The sequence below is a fragment of the Gadus macrocephalus genome, chromosome 22, assembly GCF_031168955.1.
Source record: "Gadus macrocephalus chromosome 22, ASM3116895v1".
Classification (NCBI taxonomy): Eukaryota; Metazoa; Chordata; class Actinopteri; order Gadiformes; family Gadidae; genus Gadus; species Gadus macrocephalus.
In genome coordinates, this window is record NC_082403.1 from 18990616 (window position 1) to 19003053 (window position 12438).

General features: G+C 49.0%; 1 protein-coding gene across 8 annotated transcripts in view; it reads right to left on the reverse strand.

Annotated features, from left to right (window-relative positions):
* snx13 (sorting nexin 13) overlaps positions 1-12438 on the reverse strand; it is a 36833-nt gene continuing 24395 nt past the window's right edge. For 3 of the 8 annotated variants that reach the window (XM_060044300.1, XM_060044296.1, XM_060044294.1), the window contains exons 11-26: positions 12339-12427; positions 11701-11800; positions 10052-10248; positions 9798-9902; positions 9450-9582; positions 8679-8716; positions 8221-8290; positions 6167-6345; positions 5112-5231; positions 4919-5029; positions 4607-4768; positions 3781-3852; positions 3510-3655; positions 3159-3227; positions 2932-3044; positions 1-2540 (exon numbers count right to left, since the gene is read on the reverse strand). In XM_060044300.1, the coding sequence (XP_059900283.1) occupies positions 2305-2540; positions 2932-3044; positions 3159-3227; positions 3510-3655; positions 3781-3852; positions 4607-4768; positions 4919-5029; positions 5112-5231; positions 6167-6345; positions 8221-8290; positions 8679-8716; positions 9450-9582; positions 9798-9902; positions 10052-10248; positions 11701-11800; positions 12339-12427 (1940 nt within the window). In that variant the 3' untranslated portion in view covers positions 1-2304. The remainder of the gene's footprint in view (positions 2541-2931; positions 3045-3158; positions 3228-3509; positions 3656-3780; positions 3853-4606; positions 4769-4918; positions 5030-5111; positions 5232-6166; positions 6346-8220; positions 8291-8678; positions 8717-9449; positions 9583-9797; positions 9903-10051; positions 10249-11700; positions 11801-12338; positions 12428-12438) is intronic. The other 5 variants (XM_060044297.1, XM_060044295.1, XM_060044301.1 and 2 more) reach the window with 3 other exon arrangements.

Below are 12438 nucleotides of genomic sequence, written 5' to 3' on the forward strand. Positions count from 1 at the left end.
TCAGTTAGTCTCAGTTACTGTTTTATTAGTGTTATACTGATCTGAGCACGGCTGCTCCAAAAGTAGCAGTTTGATATGCATGATGCGGAAAAAAAACAAACACCCTTAAATCCTCTTCAGTCGCTTAAAATTACCATGACTTTGATTCATTTTTTTGTAGATAAGGAAAAATATGAAAATAGAATTGACAGTACATTTAGGCACACTATTAACACATACTGTACACATATGCACTTTTTTATCATCATAGATTCATATACATTGGGAATTTAAAAAACAAAACCATGACAAGTTCCTTTATGGACAGACAGGGACACAAAGGGGAAGTCACTGCATCGAGTATGGGGACAGATATTCAGCTCTTAAAGGGCAAGAGGTTCAAAAGTTCTCTTCGTCTCAAGCCAATTAAAGTCCAACAGGGCTGCTCAGTGCAAGCCAATCCCAGCAGATGGGTAAGGGAGGGTTCCGGTACAGTCTAGGCAGGTAGTCACACATCCTGCCCACCACTCCCTCTTGTGCCGCTTTAAGCAGCGATTCAATGAGGTCATAGGAAGTGTCATTCCTGCGATTCCATTGGAGGAGAGCGCCTCTGACAGGTAGCCACATCTCACTGAACATCTAGCAAATTTGTTCTAGGCCAAGTCTGGCCTTGGCTTAAGAGCTAGTCATGTAACCCCCCCAAAAAATAAAAACAAAACTCAAAGTAAAAACCATAAAAACATAGTTACAGGTCAGTTAATTAAAGAAGTCCTTTTACAACAACGGAATGTAAGTTGTTGGATTGATTGTTTGATTTGATTTACTTTTGACCTGTTAATCTCTAGAAGTATGCTCAAACTTTTTTTCAGTACCCAATTATTCAAATATACATGCACTGAAGAAAGTGATTAATTAGGGATAAATCTGTTTCCTTGTATCACTCCAGTGTGTGTGTGTGTGTGTGTGTGTGTGTGTGTGTGTGTGTGTGTGTGTGTGTGTGTGTGTGTGTGTCAAGGAGAGCTACGTCTTGGTCACCAATATAATAAAGCGTTTTAAGGCTGGCTCACTAGCATACACTGGCACAGTTTCGGACTGAAAAGAGTTCATCATGCTACAAACGTACACGCACGCACGTTCATACAGACACACAACGCTCTCAATGAACAAAGTACAGACCAGACCAAAGTACATTCTCTTAAACATTATACTAAAGTAGTACACTTTTCAAAGCCAGAGGGCCGCCAACACCACAGTATAGATTTAACCCTTTTAATGGAAAGGGTTAAAGGTGAACAGTGCATCGTGGATTAACCTTTTAACCCCACATGAAAACTGATATGGAGCACAGTAGTGTTTGGAGTATCGTCTGCTTGTGTGCGTGTGTATGCAGGTGAGTGTGTGCGCAGGTGTGTGTGTGCACAGGTGCTTTGTTAGTTTGACAGTAGTGTTGAATGGGGCATTCTTACAGTCTGGAAAGGCCTGGAAGCCTTTGACTAACTCTTTAGAATTAGGTTGATGCAGAGAGAGTTTAGTCACATTAAAAAACAAGACGTGTCCTTTTGAACCAGTGCAACTGACAAAATCAGTTTTCTAAATATGCGATTATGTAATATACACAATTATCTAAAACCCAAGTGATTATTCGCTCAATCTTCCTCAACACATAAAGGTCAAACAAATTAATGAGAGCTCAATCCGTCTATATGCAAGCCGAGAGAAGCAGGAGGGTAAGGCAAGGTGAGGGTCAATGCGGGCTACACTGCAGGTTAGAAACCAACCGTCCAACATCAACAGTATGTGGTCTGCTCTCTGGACCAGGAAGGGGGGCTCGGCACGGCCTGAGCCAGCTAAAGCTAAACACCTAAATAAAAGGTCCAAACAAGATCATACAAACATGTTTGTGTTTGTGTGTCAGGAGGGCAGTGTGCGAGTGTCGACTTGTTCCCGGTCATTTCAGTCTTTCTAAAGTCTCAGCTGGATGGAGTGAAGAACCATGGTGGGGAGTGTCGATGGGAGACCAAGAGAGGTCCAGAGAATGGACACACACACACACACACACACACACACACACACACACACACACACACACACACACACACACACACACACACACACACACACACACACACACACACACACACACACACACACACACCTCGCTTCCCCCAATCGCTTCACTCTTCATCGTGGTAGTTCTCGAGTCTATCCGTGTTTGTTTATGGTGGTGGTCTACATGTGCACGCTTGCGACGTGCCCATCTCGTACGCCTCCACGCCTTGGGATTCTGCTGCCCGGTGGCCCATCCCCCCCTCCACCTCTCTCCTGTCACCTCTTGAGGGCGGTGCTCTTAAGTTTCTGGCTGTAGCGGTGGGTGCGGGGCGAGCGTGAGTGCAGCTTGACAAAGAGCTCAGGGAACTTGTACTGCGGGAACATGGTCTCAAGGAAGCTCTCCAGGAAGACGTAGACCAGCCGGCGGTTCATGGGCTGGTGCTGGAACATGTCGAAGACGCGCAGAATGCCTTTCCGGGTGGTATCCGCGCCGATGATGTGCTTAAGCTCGTCTGGAGGGAGAAAGCCGTCAGACGCGGAAACAGGTCAGGTTATTATGGTTTGTATGCCATGGCGTACAGGTGCATGGAGATGGTTGCCATTAACATTTACATTGAGCACGTTTTTATCCAAAGCGACTTACATGAAGTACATTCGTCAGAAGAAGGTGAATGAATATATCGCTGTTGGTACAGTAAGGATGTTCATAAAACTAAGTGCCAAGCACTAACAATCTGGTACTACAGATTTTATATTCATTGGCATTTCCAGAAAATTTTCTGTTCTGCCAGTTTTGAACTGACAGAACATTGCAAAAACACTGTAAGGGTTGGTGTTTGAATCCCAGTTGGGCCACCCATGTTCAGAAAATGTATTGCAAATATCTGTGTGTGGGGGCCCCACCTGGCATGATGCCCAGCAGGTTGGTCTTTGCCGCGACACGGGTCCTCATGCGGGTCCCCTTGTCCCGGGTGGGCGGGCTCTCTGCCAGGATCCCGTTGGGCCAGTAGGAGTCCCTGCACAGAAAAGGGTGGGGCCGGAGAGGGTGACTGACACGTCCCCCTAACCAATCACAGTGAGCTTAATGATATGCGTGTGCTGAAGGGAGGGGTAAGAGGGACAGGAGGTACCTGAACTTCTTGACGTAGTCTGCTACTTGCTCCGGTGAGGTCATGAAGTCCACGTGGTCCACGATCTTCCTGTTGCGAGCAGAAAACGATCAGTTAGTCAGGTATGGTTAGGGTAGGGGTGAGTAGTTAGCTAGGTATAGGTATGAGTGTAGGTCGGGGTGAGGGTAGGGGTGTAGGGGTGAGGGTAGGAGTGTAGGGGTGAGGGTAGGAGGGTAGGAGTGTAGGGGTGAGGGTAGGAGTGTAGGGGTGAGGGTAGAAGTGTAGGGGTGAGGGTAGGAGTGTAGGGGTGAGGGTAGGAGTGTAGGTCGGAGTGTAGGGTAGGAGCTAAGGGAGGGATGAGGCTATGCCGACCTGTTGATGGTGTCTCCATACGTGGCCCTGATGAGCTGCTGCAGCAGGTTCTTGATGTTCCTTCGCAGCCACTGGTTTTTCTCCTTCAGGTCAAACACCTCGTCCATCAGCAGCAGCATCACGCGCAGAGGGATGTTGTCGTCCACCTGGACGGACGGACGGACGGACGCACACACACACCAGCTTGTCAGGTTCTGGAGCGGCAGTATTAAATGTATTGTACACTGCTTCAATGTATTCTCCAAGTGTCCCGCACACACACCACACTCACGTTGTCGTCGAGCTGGGCCAGCACGCGGCAGTGCTCAGGGTCGATATCCGACTTGGGGAGAAGTGGAGGGACCTGAACACACAGAGCCAACGTCAGCACCAGCTCTGTAGCGGGGACCCCTAAGCAGCCCACATGGACCCCTATCCAGCCCACATGGACCCCTAACCAGCCCACATGGACACCTAACCAGCCCACATGGACACCTAACCAGCCCACAGGGACACCTAACCAGCCCACAGGGGCGGGCTCAAGGGGGACTTGAGAGATTTAGATTGGTTATACCTTCAATAGTTTTATGTATAATATGACTATTTGACGAGTATATTAATATATACGTTGAATGATCATTGTGTTAGAAGTTAAGGCCCCGAAATAGATGCAGTCAAGTCAATCTTTTTTGTATGGCCCTTAATAAATAGTCAGAGTCTCATAAGGGCTTTACAGGCCATGTATTTATGATACCCCCCTGACCCTAGCATCCCAAACGGCTATGAAAATTCCATTCATTAACAAGGAAGAAATCTGGAGGAGAACCGCAGAGTGGAGGGTCCCTCCTTTCAGGGATGGTGAGAAGTGCAATCATTGACATACATAGTCTTATCAAAAGCAAACATTTACAAATTTATGTTAGAACATTTTGAAAATAACTCTGGGTGATGGGGTGCTGGCCAGCGAGCGAGCGATCTGGTACACCCCAGCTTCTGTTCCCAACACCTCACCACAATATTACAAATGATGCTCCAAAATGAAGAGTGAAATATCAGTTTAAAGTTAAACCTTCAAGGTCTGGATGCAGGGATCCATGGACCTCCTGGCGGAGGCTCACCTTGAATATGGACTGCTTGATGTCCTGGCCCAGACGCTCCGACATGCGTCCCATGTTGTCGGAGACCTTGTTCATTCCCTCGGCCAGGCTGTCGGGTAAGGCCTTCACCACGTTGGACACGTTCCTCATGGAGCTCCGCAGCGGGTTCACAAACGTGTCCATCTGGAGAGTGACGCCCCGCCAGAGAGAGTTTAGGACAACCACTCTGGTGAACGGCACCAGAATCAAACAAATCTCAACCGCATCCGAAAACACGAACATATCCGCCCATCATCCCCCACAGCCTCTGGGGGGGGTCTGCGACTCACTGACCTTGCGTGCAAAGTCTCCTTTGCCCTTGTTGTAGGCCTTGTTCTCTAGGAAGTCGTAGACGTGGGGCAGCAGAGTAGGGCAGGCCTTCACCATCTCTGGGTTTATCAGTAACTGGAGAGCACACGCAGTGAATACGCGCACACGCACACACACAAGGCTAGACACAGAGATGGCTGTGAGTAGGAGCCCGTACCTGGAGGTAAGCGTTGAGATCCTTTTTCCTCTTCTCCAGGAAGTCCCGGTCCATGTTGTTGAATGTCTTCTTCCCAGGCAGCCGCAGGATAGACGTCAGGTTCTCGTACTGCAGCGAACACTTAGGAGTCATTATGTTAGCTGTTATTTTGTCAAAGTAAAGGCCCACGTCCCCTTGTAGTGCTACAAGCCCTGTTTCCACCATCAATACTGTGCCACACCGTACAACAAGTCAGTCAGTAAGAAAGGCAATAGCCCGCTCTGTCAGACACTAGTTTCACAAGTCCAATGATAGACTAGCTCAAAGGTAACCTGACATCAGCATTACATTTCCCAAATGCATATTAGTTTTAAACCTCTCAGTTCATTTTTATTTCCTAGGGCCGTTGTCAACGGGCATAGACCAAAATGGCTCTGGACGTAATTGGATAGAGCTAAGACCAATCAGAGTAACGAAACATGAGACACATTGGCGACAGCCACCTTGGTTGTCAGCCACCACAGAAATTGTAGCACTCCCATAGGGCGCTCCTCTGGCTCTCTTGCTCGACCCTGAATCAGTGATCTTAGGCGGGGTACTGAAGTCACCATCGCCGGTATCAGTCCTGTCTGTCTAGCGTCTGGAGCTGCCGAGGAGGCAGGGCTTCCAAGCGAAGGCATCGGAGCAGCAGCGCTCTTCCTTTGACGGGATACGTCACAAAATGCCCCCGATGGAGATAACAAGTGCTGCTTGGACGGGTACCCCGCTAGCCCTAAAACAGTGAACAGCAGGCCAAAGACTGCGTGACCCGCCGAGCTCTGGGTCAGCTCAACACAATAAATCAGACTTTTGGCATATTTTCAAGATGGGTAAACACAAAGAAGAAGAATTCACAGATAGTGCTGACGTTTACCCTTGCCTAAACCAAACAGAGTGTTTCCAGTAATTGAGAACGCATCTGACAGAGAAATCTTCTATTATTTAAATAAGGGCTAGACTCCGGGTAATGTCCGGACCTCTCTGGCCATGTTCATGTGTGCGCATACGTGTAAACTGCTGGGAGCCCCGCCGCCCACCTGCTCGGTGATCCTCATGTGGAAGTCGTGGAAGTCTGAGTAGCGCCGGTAGGTCTTCCAGCAGTCCTCGCTGCCGTCGTTGTTGCGGCGGAACACGGTTATGGCGTACAGCGCGTACGTCTTGCCGTGGTCGTTGCACACCCCTGAGGCACCCCAGAAGCCAGGGAGAGGAGGATCAGCTAACCCCGCACCCCCCACACAGGCACCACGACCACAACCACATGGGGTAGGGTGGGGTTAGGGAGAGGAGACGGCAGAGCAACGGGGGAGCCCAGGGAGAGCAGGGGATGATCAGGAGGAGGGGGGGGGGTCATCAGAGAGGAGGGGGGGTGATCAGAGAGGAGGGGGGGTGATCAGAGAGGAGGGGGGGGATGATCAGAGAGGAGGGGTGATCAGAGAGGGGGAGGGGGATGATCAGAGAGGAGGGGGGGTGATCAGAGAGGGGGAGGGGGGGATGATCAGAGAGGGGGAGGGGGGGATGATCAGAGAGGGGGAGGGGGGGATGATCAGAGAGGAGGGGGGGTGTTCAGAGTGGGGGGGGGTGATCAGAGAGGGGGGGGGTGATCAGAGAGGAGGGGGGATGATCAGAGAGGAGGGGTGATCAGAGAGGGGGAGGGGGATGATCAGAGAGGAGGGAGGGTGATCAGAGAGGGGGAGGGGGATGGGGATGATCAGAGAGGAGGGGGGGTGATCAGAGAGGGGGAGGGGGGGGGTGATCAGAGAGGAGGGGGGGTGTTCAGAGAGGAGGGGTGATCAGAGAGGGGGAGGGGGATGGGGATGATCAGAGAGGAGGGGGGGTGTTCAGAGAGGGGGAGGGGGGGGTGATCAGAGAGGAGGGAGGGTGATCAGAGAGGAGGGGTGATCAGAGAGGGGGGGGGGATGGGGATGATCAGAGAGGAGGGGGGGTGATCAGAGAGGGGGAGGGGGATGGGGATGATCAGAGAGGAGGGGGGGTGTTCAGAGAGGGGGAGGGGGGGGTGATCAGAGAGGAGGGAGGGTGATCAGAGAGGAGGGGTGATCAGAGAGGGGGGGGGGGATGGGGATGATCAGAGAGGAGGGGGGGTGATCAGAGAGGGGGAGGGGGGGGGGTGATCAGAGAGGAGGGGGGGTGTTCAGAGAGGGGGGGGGGTGATCAGAGAGTGGGGGGGTGATCAGAGAGGGGGGGGTGATGTAATCAAGGAGCGAGGGTGAATATTCCATAGCAGGCAGGAAGAAGGAATTAAAGGGAGAGTGTGTGGCGGGTGGAGAAGCAGGAAGAGGAAGAGCAGGAATAGAGTGGAGGAAGGGACAGAAAAATAAAGAGGACAGAAAAGGGAAATGACCGGAAGGAACAGAAGAAGGAAAAAGGAAGAACAGAAAATGTTGAAAGTAATGATGGAAGGAGAGCAATTATGGAATACACAACGTGTGTGTCATGCATAATGGCAAAAAAGCAAACGGATGATTTTAATCAATGGTGGGAAGGATCAAATAATCAAGAGAGTCTGAGGGGAGGAGGGCGAGGGAACAGGGAAGGGCTAGGAGACACTTTGCAATACACAAGTAAAATCCTCTTTTATAATAGCGGATGTTAAAACATTCTCCAGTGGGCCAATCAAGATCAGCCTTACAGGTGGAGCGTACAAGAGGAGGTATTGCATAGGAGCGTGCAGAAAGGCAGCCGTTTGGTTTGAATGTTGTCGAGGGGATTCTTCATGTTTGTTCACGTTTATTTCCCCTCACTATTTATAGGACTCACTCAGATGGTTAAACTGTATTCCTACACCACGCGATGGTTCAACTCATGTTATTTTAATTCCGTATCAACATGATAATATTAGAGTGAGGTTTAAAAAAAAAACATTGTTCTTGCTTGTCTGGCATGTCTGCTGCATGCTCCAAGTTTACTACTACTACTACGCACAAGTATATCCAGAGATCTTCAGAGTGCATTGCTAGAATGTCACCAGCATGTTTGACATCAATGTCGGGTTAGTCACCTCATGCCTGGGAGCACCGCTAAGCTTCAACACGGTCTGTTAAGGAATGACTTCGGAATGTGTAAGGGAGCGTACCTGTATCAGAGATGAAGGCATGGATTTGCATAGTGTCATCATGGCAGGAGTTGGACAGGTCATCCAAAGACTGAACAAAGGGAGGAGGTCAGTAACATTTGGGAACTTCCAGAGAAGGTTCCAAAATACATGGGAATGTTGTCTTTTTACCTAACACGCCAAGCAACCAAATTCATGTGTAAGCCAGAATCTTTGTACCGGCAAACCAATCATCTCAATCCTCCATTGGCTGGGGCCAGTATTTATTTTTAACCATGTTCAAGAGTATGAAACTATTCTTGCAGTCAAACACAATTAAAATCATTACAGATTACCACTCATTACTAATTTCACTGTTTAGTCAAGTACAATATTACCTACATTGCCTGCTGCAAAAATTGGGGGCTATTAAGAAGCAACACAAATTAGGACTATGTATTCAGCGAAAATAAAACAGTAAGACAAGACAGTAAACATACCAGGTTAATGCTTCCCGTGGGCGAGCCGTTGAAGGATTCTGCACAGCAAGAGACATACCACAATTAAAAAGGTCCACATGCTTACAAGTAGTTGCTGGCAGTAGCCTATTCCATGACTATACGCCCTCACCTGACCATAGCCTATACCCTGGCTATACGCCCTCACCTGACCATAGCCTATACCAGGCATCTCCAAACGGCGGACCAAGTGACGGTCCTATCCGGACCCATGACCAATTTAAAATAATATTTTTTATGATTTCACTATACAAAGCATGATTATGTTAGTAAAATAATTTCTCACTGAAATACAAATTGAAAGGCAGAATAGTCTGTAGTACAGCATAAAAACAGCAAAAAGCAATGATCTTCACAGAGCGAAGATCATGCACTCACCGAACTCCCCCCCTCCCTCCGTCTGTTACGGCATGTGTGTAATAGCGCCACTCAAAAAATAGCCAATCAAATCCAATCAATCAAAATAAAGCTAATCCCAATGTGAGCTGCAATGACAACCAGAAAATCCGAAATGTTATCAGATGACGCACCGTCACAGCTTCATGCGGCTGTTTTGAAGGAATTTTTAGTAACTGGACCTTGTTCAATTTTAATTGAAGACCCCTGGCCTATACCCTGGCTACACGCCATCATCAAACAACCTAGTACTAAAAACCGAATGTTCAATCCCCTAAAACATGGGGGACTGCAAAGACAAACCAAACAAATGTACACGCACCGTAACTGTGCACACAGTTACGGCAGCACACACACCTCCGTCACCGTCGTCCGAGCCCCGGTAGCTGGGCTCCTTCAGCATGTCCAGTTCGGCCAGCATGCGCACGTACAGCGGGCTCTGCTTGAAGGACGGGTAGTAGCGCTCATCACGCAGCATCATGTCGTACACCTGGAGAACGAGAACACACACACACACACACACACACACACACACACACACACACACACACACACACACACACACACACACACACACACACACACACACACACACACACACACACACACACACACACACACACACACACACACACACAGCTGAAGTGTAACTGCACCTATAACAACGCAAAGCCATGAAGCCAAGTGATGAGCCTTCCTCTGCACCTTTCTCTGGACCTCATCAAAGATTTCCGCCGTGGGGTCCTCCTTCAGCAGCTTCTCCCCCAGTTTGATCACAAAGGCCTCGTCCACCTGCACCCTTGGGGAGGCCTGGCCGCCGCGGGGCGAGCGACAGAACGAAAGGAGGAGAGAGAGCTGGTGAGAAAACGAGCCATCTTTTTCAGCTTCAATATGATTGATAACCGCACAGGACGTCTCTACTATTCAGCAGGGATGGCCGGCCCGTGTGGTGCCGCTACCTTCTCCGAGAGGTACTGCTCGAACACGCCCTGCGCGGCTGCCTTCAGCAAGCCCTTTGTCGTGCTGCTGGTTTGCTTCTTGCCGTCGCGCTGCCAGGCATGCATCACCTCCAGCTGCTGCTGCGCCGTCACCCGGTAGCCCTCCACCGTCAGCCAGAAGAACAGCTCCGCCTGCGCTCCCACCGCCTGCATGTAGTCTTCACACAACACACCCCACAAACCAAACACACACACACACACACACACACACACACACACACACACACACACACACACACACACACACACACACACACACACACACACACACACACACACACACACACACACACACGCCATTACAACATGACGTCGGTCACCGGTCCGAAGCTATTTGAGAGGCATCTTTAGGCAGGTTCTATAGCCTACTTCACACTTGGACACTGGCCGTCAGAGACAGAGTAGAGCGTCTGGAGATTAATGAAGCAAGGGCGATCCAAGTAGATCTGGTACGACTATTGGAATGCACCCTACCCTTTTATTCTACGGGTTCGTTCCTCCAACATGACAAGCTACTCTTCGACGGCCATATGACTCATAGCGCGACAAAAGGTGTGTTAACGGGGCCTCCGTGATGGTGTGTGACCACAACTGGACTCACACCTACAGTGGAAGGTGCTCTTTCTCCTGGGGAAGGGAACGATTCACCGATGATCGATTGAGTTGTCGTTAGATGGCATCAAGAGTGTTCTTAAAGCTAGGAAATAAAGATAGGACATCTGTCCAATCGGTTGTCACTATTCCCGCTTCAAAAGCTCCCCGAGTGTCAATAAGCACCACAGTTAACGAAGCCTTGATATACTCTTTGAAACACGATCAAATCATGGCTTGATATGCAGCTCTACACATCCCGATGTGTAATAGATTACACACCAACCCACTATTCATTGTCCTACCTCTAGCTCTTAAAGCCAGCTCTTTAAACGCTGGCTTGAGAAGACGCCGCTCTTTTACATTGTCCACAATGTGAAAACGGGACCCTGTGAGCCAAAGGGTTCAACTCTTCATCTCATCTAAACGATTTAAACGTCAGTGCAATGTCAGTTCTTCTGTGTCGCAAGACATTTTGAACGCCTCCCGTGTTAAAAAGCAAGAGATTTCAGTTTTGAAAGGCCAGTAATGTGATGACTATGGGTCATCAAATAGGACAAGCAGGATATGGATTAAGTAGGCATGTAGAACAACTGCTCCAAGTCCACGGAAAAGAACAATATGTCTGTCTGTCCCACTTTTCTCCACCTTCGAACTATTACCCTCAGGTAGCAGGTTTCGATACCCAGCCCTCTCCAAAAATAGATCAAAACAGTCATTCATTCCACAATCCATCAGCCTTTTAAACAAACATTTAAAAAGAAGGTTTTAATTGTTGGTTTAAAATGCCAACATCTTTAGATGTGTCCCTGAACTATGTGGAAAATATGATGATTTGGGGGTTTTGTCCCGTCAGTGGTGGTTTATCTTTATTTACTTTTTGTTGTTTGTTTTTTATGTTGTTGTTGTTAACGGTCATGTGTATCTGTCTTTTCACTGAGAACAATTTCCCCAAGGGGACAATACATTTCTAACTAACTAACTAACTAATGGTCTGGAAAGGCTTCAGAAGGGCTTACCCATAAAGAACTGCAGAGCTATGTTGTGCACCAGGATGTGATCCAAGGGAATGATGCACAGCTTCCCAAAGTTGGCGGCCAGCTTCAGTGCATCTACTTCCTGTTCGGCCCGTAAAAAAAACGAAAACAGGCAGGGGTTAAGAAGCACACAGAGAAGAAGGTAAACGCTTTCTGTGCTGCGCTTTCACAACTACATTTAGGGCATTTAGCAGCAGCTTTCATCCAACTATAGGTTCATACACACATTCACACACCGACGGAGTCAACCATGCTGGGCAACAGCCAGCTCGTCAGAAGCAGTCAGGGTGAGGTGTCTTGCTCAGGGACACCTCGACACTCAAGGAGTATTCATGTGAGGCGACATTCGGCCTCAGGGGCAGAGGCATGAAGTGGTACAGAACTAGGTGTCCCCAGGGAGCTAGCGTGGGGGGCTTGAAAGGAGACACATCCTAGCTCTCTCCGGCCCAACCGCATCACATTTTATCATCCAATTTCCAAGCAGTTCCCCGCAACATAACCTTATCCTTAACCTCACCATGAACACGGTCCTATGATGATTCCTGATAGTACTGAATGGGACCTCTTGAGATGCTGAGTGAGACGCTATGGGAGCTGTGCTCTGTTGCAGAGTAGCTCACCTTGCCGGATTGTAGCCTCTGTATCCTGGTCTCACAGATTTTCCTCACAAACAGCAGACTGTTGATCTGATTCTTAATCACGTTGATGTCTGCAGGATTT